We start from the raw sequence: 10,960 nt of genomic DNA on the forward strand, positions 1-10,960 counted from the left end.
TGATTATTACAGCGTTTTTGACGTTATGTTAAGTAAAGTTCTGTTTTATAAACCTCAAGGAGAAATCGTTTAAATTAAATTACCGATTATTGCGGAGTCAACTTTAATCGGTTTTATTGTAATGTAACTTTCTTCTACATTTTATTTTATCTTTAAGTGTGCATGTCCTTTTTAACACAAGCCATCGTACGGGGGGGGGGGACAGGTATATAACATCTTCTAGAGACTTTACGTCAAGAAGTCTTTACATTTATTTACCAGAGATACAACGTAGTGTGCAACCGTTCGTGCTAAGAGTACAAAGTCAACCGCTGTGTTGCAGTATTTAGAATGATGTTTGTTGGTATATAATTTATTATTTCCTTATGAACGTCCTTGTTTGATTGCATTCCAGAGTTCGTCAAATCTCATTTTATGTGTTCTGGCTGCAGCGAGTGTCTTGTTTATAATTTTATGGTATCCTAACTCTGTCTAGTTGCCGTCATTATGAAATTTAAAGAGCAAATTTCGCTGAGAAAAAGGACCCGGAAAAACCAGTGGGTTATATAGTAGTTGTATGGGGAATAACTTACGGTCAAAGTGCTGTTTGGAGAAGTTGCTCCGAACACAGGGGCATTGTCATTTTTCCTATTCACTGTGATCATCACATATGTCGTTCCTGTCAACTCCGGACTACCGTCATCTGTAACGACTACTAATAGGCCGTAAGCAGGAGGGTGGTTGTCTGGTGAATCTAGATTAATGCACTTGTTGATGTTTATCTGGTTTGTTTTGATCCTATCAAAGGTAAAAAGTCCCCAAGGATCGCCATATTTTACCGAGTAAGAAAGAGACTGCGAAAAATCTCCGTCTGTTGCAAAGAACTCAATGACGCTTGTATCTATGGAAACATAACATGATACGCCAAGGTAATAAGTAAATCCATTGACTTATTTCTACTACATAAGTTATATTTCTGACTCTAATATAAAATAAATGAACATCGAATTTTGAGCAATGGAGGACTTTTTTTTATATATATATGAACTAATCCATGAAAGTCAGCAGAAATGTAGAATCAAATCACGTCTGTCAGCTAGAAAACCTTAATAGAATATAATGCTTTTTATATTTACTCTTCATTTCCTCAGTGAAGTACTTCAATAGATAAAAAGAAATACTTTGAAGTAATATACACCAGGCTGAAGCTTGAGAAACGTCTATAGTTTTAATAATTATGCCATTATGAAAGAGTGTGCAATAGAAAGATCAGTGGTATGCAGTTCATATACTGTGGACACTAGTTGTAACACTGTATACATTATAATAAGTGGTAAAAGCATATTCAGTATTTATAGGTTACTGCATTTGTATGGGAAAATATGAACGAGTTTTTTGGATGGGATACTGCACAACCTTGGGAGTGCAGTATATCCATCCGACAAAACGAGTTCATATTTTCCCATACAAATGCAGTTACCTTTTTATTATATGCTCATTTTTTATTCTACCTAAGGCTTAATTATATAAAAAATACACTACAAGAAAAAAGGTAAATGAATGTATGCCGTATTCCAAACTATATAATCAAGCGCATATTCATTATTACACAACACCAACAATATTACTGCGCACATAACTCCGCCCAGATAAATTTGAACTTAGTTGTGCGCTAGACATAACTTTCAAAAGAAAATGGCGTGTCTAGTTAAAATTGAAATTTGGAGTCACATTGTGAATGAATGTGCATTGCAACAACTTTTCCATTTGACATGGAATAAATAGATTTTGGTATTTTTGTCGATTCTACGAAATTTTGTGATCATGGACTGGATTTTTATGTGACAATTCCACATGAAATACGTGGAATTGAATAAGCTAGGGAGACGCGTGTTGACATCTGCAAATGTGTTTCTCTTTCTGCCATTGAATGTTTGAAATCATAATGTGGGAAAAACATGAAGTCTTTCAATTGCAATTATCAAAAAGACTCTATGGAATTTAATGCTTATTTCATTTTGAGTGCAGTAAGGAGGATGTAATTGCACTTGTCATCGAAATTACAGTACAATTTCAAAATGTGTAATCAAGATTGAGAACCTATGACATGGCTCGTGTAATTCAGATTTGCATAACTAAGAAAGTACATTTTGAGGAAATTCAAGATGTAGAACTGTAAGTATATTTTATTTTGCCATTCTTATCGCCAGCTAAAGAAGACAGTATATGACTTGTCACTTGTATGTTATTTGTAAGGACATTTTCTTGCGTCTGTTGTATACTGTAGCTAGCCTAAATCCGAAACATTGTATCAACACGGAATGTGCCAAAAAACAGCTGGTATGTGGCAGTCCACGAAACATCTGCTTTAGTTCATTCACAATCAAATTTAAACAACCATAACGTAAAGTGCCTCTTACGCGAGTGTACATGATTTGTTTACAAATCAAAAGTGCTGGCTTCTGCGTCCAGTGTTTGTTTACAATATAAAGTAGTTCCTTTATGCACGTGAATGCTATATGTGTATTGGCGCGCGGGTTCAGTATCGGGTCATACTGCACGATTCTGACAATGTAAAGTTAACGGGGAAAAAATGAGCATATAATAATTGAAGTGGTGAAAAAGTTTTTTTTTTTTTTAAAGTATTGAATGCGATACGTTAATGCTGCTTTGCATTTGAAATATGTAAAATATGACAATCGTATTTGTTTCGAAAACTTTCCAGGCACCTTCAGGAGAGTCCTCGTCAACTGAAACGAAATAGGTTGACTGATTAAAGGTAGGCGTGTACTCATTCACATCAGAAACTGATATAAACAGCGAAACATTGGCTGAATTCCCTCCCTTGTCAGTGACTGTTAGTAACAAATCATCAAACGTAGTAATCTCCCTTTCATAGTCAAAGGCTTGGGATGTCGTCACCAAACCTGTGGAGGAGTCAATCTTGAAGAAACTTGCATGCATTCCTGTCAGTGAAAAAAAAGATTACTTTTGAAACGGAATTTCCCACTTTTGGAAGTAATATTTTGATTACTGTTTTTCATGGATTCATTAGGTCAAACTAGCTGAGAATATCAATCATACATTGATCAGCAGTCCTGTCTTTGTTATAGTTCTACAATTTATAAAGGGAAAGGTATACAATTTTGGTTCATTCGCTTCATATAATGTGATATTATGTATTATTCAAGGTTCATAATTGGTATTCAGTAAATTAATTATAGGCTGCTGTTTCCACTCGCTCGCACAACATTTTTTGGGACACATCTAAAATTTGCAAGCATGAAAAACATTAATTTAATTTGCACGGAGTTTTGCTTCTGGAACAAAAGAAAAGTTATTGATACAATGACAACGATGAAATCTGAAAGCCAAGCTTTAAGCAACTAAATAAATAAGGAAAAGCTGATTTTTCTTGAGGAGATCGCAGTAACAAAAATACGAACCCGAGAGTGTGTAGTTGAGGGTATCTCCGAAGTCGGCGTCTGTAACATCAAATAACCCATACAAAAAGGTAGCCGCAGGTTGGTTTTCTTGTACGGTGGCTGATACTGGCCCCGAGATAACTGGGATTTCGTCAAACTCGTTTTGAATTTTTATATTCAAAATGCCGTTCACGTGAGTGCCTCCATCGTCAACTCTGTACAAAATACAAAACAGTAACTGACCATTCGCAATGCCTTTCTTTTCGGTATTGAAGAACGGCTACAGATGCTTCTTTTTTCGTTTGAATTAGGCCTAAACTCCCCGAAAAGAAAGAGTGCCCAAAAATGTTTTTAATTAACTTGCTACGGCAAGGATATGACTGACTCTTTCTCTTTCTCTCTTTTTTTTTAACGCCATTTTTCAGCACACGATAGGCTATGCATAGCGGCCAGTATTAATGGTGGAGGAAGAACCCGGGAAAACCCCGGAAAGAACCACCGACCCACGCGAAGCTACTGGCAAGTTTTCTCACATACCCACATTGGCCAAATCCTAGACTCGAACCCACGCAGACAGAGGTGAGACGGCAGTGATCCGTAACGGAGAGCGCTTTAGACCACTCGGGGCCCCGGGGATATGACTGAAATATTCGCTTCTCACAAATGAATCAGATATAGACTCATTGGTTCGTTTTGTGGGTTTTAACGGCACTTTCAACACTCATGCCGATGAAATGGGAACTAAGTGCTTTTCTCAAAGACAGGTCGAGGCAGCCTGGACAGGCTATCCTGGGCGAGAATGGAACGCGCTACCATTTGATTACAAATCCGACCCTGTATGTATGTATGTATGTATGTATGTATGTATGTATGTATGTATGTATATATGTATGTATGTATGTATGTGTGTATGTATGCATGCATGCATGTAAACTCAATTTAAAAATTCAAACAAAACAAAACAACCAAAGAAGAAAATAAATGATAGAAACTACAGTTATGCTAGAGACAATCTCTTCATAATGGAGATTACAGAACACGCACAAGGCTTGCACACGCATTGACACTAGTAAACAATATTTGGAACTTGGCCCAGAAAAACAAGCCAGAGAAAAATATTAAACAGTTCAAAACCAACTAAAACAGTAAAATAATTAAGGAATTAAGTAATATATATATAAAGGGATCAACCATCTTTTACAAAGTGATATGTATCGAATGCAAACTAGCTCTGCACCGCTTAGTGTGTGCCATTTACTTGTATCATTCCAATGTAGTTGGGTCACAAAGGGCGACATCAAGAGCTCTGAACATTTTTATCTTCTAGTCTTTACATCCCAGCTATATCTTAAGCTATGAGTGACAGACATGAGTGTAATGAAAATAAGTTCTGGTAGGCTATAGTAATAATAATAATAATAATAATAATAATAATAATATTTCATCATAATCACAATAATAATAATAATAATAATAATAATAATAATAATAATAATTATTCATCATCATAATCACAATAATAATAATAATAATAATAATAATAATAATTCATCATAATGACAATAATAATAATAATAATAATAATAATTCATCATAATCACAATAATAATAATAATAATAATAATAATAATAATAATAATAATTCATCATAATCACAATAATAATAATAATAATAATAATTATAATAATGAGCATAATAATAATTCATCACAATCACAATACTACTACTACTACTACTACTACTACTACTACTAATAATAATAATAATAATAATAATAATAAACTGAACTAATAGATTAGAAATGAGACTGAAGAAACTAAACGAAAAAACTGACTCATGATGCAATATAGGTTAAACAGAACACTTTCTACTAGACCTTATAGTTTAAATCAAACTTGCCAGTATGTTTCCATCTCCAGAATCATATATTTAATGTTTTACCGCGTTCATTATGAGTCCTTCTGCAGTTTGACTCAGTGGGGAGCATTTCGATGGACTGTGCAGTGTCTGCATAGTTGTCATGGCAGGAGAGTGTTGGTGTTGTTGATAATGATTATATATATATATATATATATATATATATATATATATATATATATATATATATATATATATATATATATATATATATATATATATATATATTCCATTGCTCATTATTTTTCTGAAGTCATATTGGGCAGCACAGATCGTACACGTCGGGACCTAAAGTATCTTGTTGTGTTTTTTCCCACAGACATTCTAATATTTGATTGACGTAACTCCTTTTGATGAACTCTTGAAAGTAGTACCTTCTGACATGTATCTACAGATTAGACCTTGTTCTTTACATCTGTATGGTCTTGCTTGCGTACAAAATTTTGGGGACTCATGATGTGGTCGTTTAAATGTGTGGGTCGGTGGTAAGCGACCATATGTGGTTCTTTTAGGAGTGCAGAGCAGCCAGGGTTTAATGCTTTGTGAATTTTAGGGAGCATGTAGAAAGTCGAGGTTTGTGTCAGCATGAATCAGATAAGCGAGTATCAACAATGTGTCCTGCTTCACTCATAAATGTAAGTGTCCAACTTAGATTGCTAAATGTATTTTTTGTTGTTGGATGTGTGTCTAGCCTTGTTGGCCTCATCGATGTAGTCATTTTTGTTAATGAACAAGGACACATGATTCAATTTCAGCTTGTCAGGTAAAAAAATATCATCTATCTCTAGAAATAGTCTTTTTGGGGTGGGTGGGTAAGAGTTTCCTTTTTAGTACGTATTTGTGTGTGGAATGCGATGTCAGCCTCAAATACGGATGAGGAGAGAGGCATAGAGGTGGAATATAACTACTTTAGACTGGACCAAGGGCATTCGAAGTTGTCGGGGGTTGAACTGTATGCATAATCATTAAATGTTTCTTTCAGTCTCCGAGATGCCATGTTGAGGTTTTCTGAAGGTGGTTGTCGTGGCTGTGGTGGCGGTAGTATGGTCTGAATTCATTGTTTTTGCAAAGCGTGGCAGCCTAATATCAGGTCTGAATTCGAAATTTTTAGAAAGGGTGACAGCTGGGTGGCTGGTCCGGATTCAATGTTTAGGGAAAGGGTGACATCTGGATGGGAGGTCTGAATTCATTATTTTCGGTAAGAGTGACAGCAAGATGTGAGGTCTGAATTTAATGTTTTTGGAAAGGGTGACAACTAGATGGGAGAACATAGCAGTGTTTGTATGTTGGATTATATTAGATGTTTGTACGGTTTTTCTCCTCGATGCCTTTTGTTGCTGTATCTAGAAATACATACAACGTTTGTGTTGAATATTTTAGCCGTATTCTAGATAGAATGGTTGAGAGTTTAGGCTTTAGTGGTACTCTCATCAAAATTATTTTCAATGTTGCCATATCGTTTCTATGTAATCCGTGAAACTTAACCTTTCGTATGAGCATGAAGTGTAGATTAAACAAAAGCATGTTTGTGTGTGTGTGTGTGTGTGTGTGTGTGTGTGTGTGTGTGTATGATTAACAGCTGCGTGCTGGTTTTATCTTTTTAAGGAAACATCTTTCACTGGGACAGGGAAAAGATTGTAATATAAAACTGAAGTTTTACAGAATTTCTAAAATTTTCAAAACAATTCCCTCTATAAAATCTATTGACACTGATTTTTTGAAGTACTAACATATTCTCTCATCAAATGAGTCTGAACAGATTGTATTACTTAACAGTGATTTTTACAATTTGTCTTTCATTTATATATGATAGTTTTATTAATAGGTAAACCATCTATACAACAGAACTTTGATATAAAACGCATAATGAGTGCATTATATTGATGATATAAGTCCGCAATCTTCTTCTGGAAAGAGACAATAGTCATTCGATTCTGCGACCTATCTAATATACGCACCTTATTCGCAATGTGTAAGCTCTGTCCCGTACATTCTCATAATCAAATTCTGCCATGGTCAGAATAGAATTCTCTGAAAGGCTGAATTTTGTCCTTGGGCTTTGGTTGAGAATTGTTAATGTCAATGTATCATTGTCGGGATCTGATACCGAAATATTGAATACACATGTTCCCACAGTAGTTGTCTCTCCTATCGAGATGGTTCTGCTTTCGTCAGTGTTGAGGTTGTTAAAGACAGGTGCAGCACCTTAAATAATTAACAGATGCATATCGTAAAGAAGAGAAAGACTTTGCTTTATTATCTATATGCAAATATTTTACCATTAACAGAGACGCATATGGTGTGCATTTTGAAAACGAATTATTCCATTCCTGGAAATTAGGTTTGGTGGAATTTGCAACATCTTGTAATTAGAGGCAGGAAATAAAATTAATTTTAATGAATTAATACATTAAGCAAGTCCTAAACAAGACACTATTACTTTCTAATATGTAACGACGAAAATAATAACTGCAGCAATCTTGTTTTGTTGTTGTTGAGTTTAATTATAGTGGCGTGCGCACAATTGTGCATGTGCCACTTTTTATTGACTGCACAGCAGCCTGCTAGTTGTTCCTGGGGAAGGGAATGGTGCCACCTCCCCCAGGATTTTATGGATTCAAGGAACCCTGATAGTTTGGCCTCAATCCGTGGGTCCATAAAGGTCCCTTACAGTTGAATGGTTTCTTGTTACATTTGCCTGTCTTTTCTATTTGTTTTTGTTTTTTTGTTTGTTTTTGTTTATTTGTTTCAATTGTTTTTCTTCTTCAAAATGTTCTAAAAAGGGGGATGTTCTATGCTGTTTATAGAGATTCTTAGTAGAAATCATGTACGAAGAGAGATTTTCAAGGTTATTATGGTATTACTAGTCTAAGTGTTTAGGGTGCGCTTCCTACGTTATGTTATTTATAAGTTTTTAGATATTACCTCTTTAAGTTATTTATTTATTAATGTTTTTGGAGATTGAATGTTATTTATACTTTATTTAGCAAGAGACCGGAGTCCTAGCCGATTAGACGGTTCGTTAAGGACATCTAGGACCGGAGTCCTAGCTGATTACTCGGTTCGTTAAGGACATCTAGGACATCCAATTTTGCGGTTTCCTTAGTTTGTGATAGGTGCTTCGTAAGTGAATTATTTATTAATATTTTTATATAATTGAATGATATGTTATGGGTTTTTATGTGGGGGCTTCTAAATTTATTTAGCTAGTTACTGGGTCTTTTGGTTTTGTGGGGATAGTAATTATATGTTTTTCTTAAGTCCTGCTGAGTCTATGAATTTATTTATATTTTTATATGCTGATTGTTTATTTTTATTACAGCCCATAAGTAACTCTGGGTATGTGTGTGGTGATCCAATCTCTTTTTGGCTTTTGATAACTATTTTCCTAGCGGGTTGATATTTTGGGCATATATTGAATACGTGGTGTAGATCTTTGGTGGTGTGGCAGTTAAAGCAGTTAATGGTGGCTGGTTTGGGTCCTATAAACCTTCCAAAACTGCTTGCTAGTTTAGTTTTCCAGTTATTATCCTGTTTATGGTTTTCTGTTCTAAATAGGTACCCTTGGGTAGCTGTATGTTCCTATCTACGGTTTTTTGGGGTTTCATTGTGCTTTTTACCTTTTGTGGAGGAGTTCCAAAAATCTTGCCATTTTTTGTCTATATATGTTTGTGCGAAGCTTAGTGCTTCTGTAGAGCTATAGTTAAACTTGATAGAGTTTTGATCTCCTAGATTGGTTTGTGCAATTTTGTCTGCTGTTTCGTTGCCAGAGATTCCAATGTGCGACGGTATTCACATGAGCTCGACTTATTGATGTGCTGTGGTGATATAGTCGATTAATTGGCATGCTTCGTTGAGGGATTGTTCCCTTGAGTGTGTATTGCGATTTTGGATCGATTTGATAACGCTTAGGGAATCGCTTATAATGACTGCTTTAGGTATTTGGTTGTCTTTGATCCATTGTAGTGATTCAAGTATAGCCCATAATTCAGTGGTGTAAATGAAGCAATAGTCAGGTAATCTGGATCCCGTTTGTATATTGAATTCAGGGATGACTATTGCTGATGACTGTGCGGGTAAACCATATTGCTTGCCTCGCCAAGTTCCTATTTTAAGAATTTCTGTTTTTCCTCGATTGATTTTCGACCCTGAGGCCTTACCAAATTCTTCAAATTCCTTTTCTAAGTATTTGAAGGAATCTGGGTCTTTTATAAAGTTCGTGCAATCATCAGCGTGTTGAAGCATTTTTGTTTCATCTTTTATGTTTGGAACTTTAATACCTTGTATCTTTTTATTCAGTCTTATTTTCCTGCTTATAATTTCTATTGCTATTACATATAATAATATCGATAGTGGGCATCCAACCTCACCGATCTTTTAATGTCGAATTGCCCAGTGTTCGATCCATTGACCTGTACTCTTGAAGTTATTTTACTGTACAGGATTTTGGTCCAATTTTGAAAATTGTTTCCAAAACCGAATTTTTTAAAGTACTTTTTGTATGTAGTTGTGTTACAATCTATCGAATGCTTTTTCCTGGTCAAAAAGTACCATAGCACCTTTTAACCCACTATCATTTATGTAGTCTATGATCGTTCTAATACTTAATATGTTATTTTGTATGTCTCTTCCTTTTGTCCCGCATGTTTGGTTAATATTTATTATTTTATCCATACCCTTTCTGATTCTTTCTGCTAGTAGTTTACTTAGAATTGTATAATCTGTGTTTAGAATGGAGATGGGCTTCCAATTCTTTCGATCCTCCCTATCTCCCTTCCCCTTATATATCAATTTTATAATGCCCTCCCTCATAGTTTTTATCGTGGTTTCATTTCTTAATAAAATATTGTTAAACAACCATTCTAAGATGGGCGACAACTCGCATCTGAATTTAGAAGAGAAAAGAATCTGCTTTGAGTCCATCTCCACCAGAGGATGTCCTTTTAGTTAGTATTTTGATTGTGTTCATTATTTCTTCTGTCGAGATGAAATCATCACACAAGTCCTTGTGTTCTGATGATATCATCTCGCATTCGATATCTCGTAAATAATTATCTATTGTTTTATCCTCTATTACTTGAGATTGGTATAGATTTGTATAGAAGTTTTTTTATATACTCCATGATTTTATTCCTATCTGTTATTCTTTCATTACATTCTTTTATACTTTCTATGCATTTTCACCTCCTCGCCTAAGTTCTTCTCTTTTGTAGAGTCCTTCCGCTTTCTGGTAAACTGCAGTGAATTTTCCCGCTTTTATTTCTCTACTTTTTTGTTCTTCTTTCAAAATTTTACTTAGTTTTCTCTTTAGTTTATTTTCCAGTTCTGGTGTATTTTCCTTTTCCCACTGTCTTCCTATTGCCTCTTTTTCCATTTTTAATTTCCATGTTCTAATTTTTGAGAACTTTATTGCTATCTTTTTTAAAGATTGCTTTTAATTTATCCCATTAATTAATAATGTCTTTATTCCCTTTCTCTATAAAATTTTTTATTTCTGTTTTGATTTCTTTTACACACTCTGGGTCCTCTAGTATTTTATTATTCATTTTCCAGGTTCCTCTGCCCCACTTGCTTCTGTGTTTTATCTCTATTTCAATCAATATTAATTTATGATCAGATACTAGGAAATCCACTATTC

General features: G+C 34.7%; 1 protein-coding gene across 1 annotated transcript in view; it reads right to left on the reverse strand.

Moving 5' to 3' along the window:
• LOC149792618 (cadherin-23-like) overlaps window positions 1-10,696 on the reverse strand; it is a 90,223-nt gene extending 79,527 nt beyond the window's left edge. Inside the window, exons 1-3 of the mRNA XM_089969593.1 lie at window positions 10,507-10,696; window positions 7,281-7,527; window positions 573-777 (exon numbers count right to left, since the gene is read on the reverse strand). Coding sequence (XP_089825719.1) covers window positions 573-777; window positions 7,281-7,527; window positions 10,507-10,696 — 642 coding nt within the window. The remainder of the gene's footprint in view (window positions 1-572; window positions 778-7,280; window positions 7,528-10,506) is intronic.
• Between the last annotated feature and the right edge of the window lie 264 nt (window positions 10,697-10,960).

Source organism: Sinohyriopsis cumingii, chromosome 9, assembly GCF_028554795.1.
Source record: "Sinohyriopsis cumingii isolate HCF-2022 chromosome 9, ASM2855479v2, whole genome shotgun sequence".
Taxonomy (NCBI): domain Eukaryota; kingdom Metazoa; phylum Mollusca; class Bivalvia; order Unionida; family Unionidae; genus Sinohyriopsis; species Sinohyriopsis cumingii.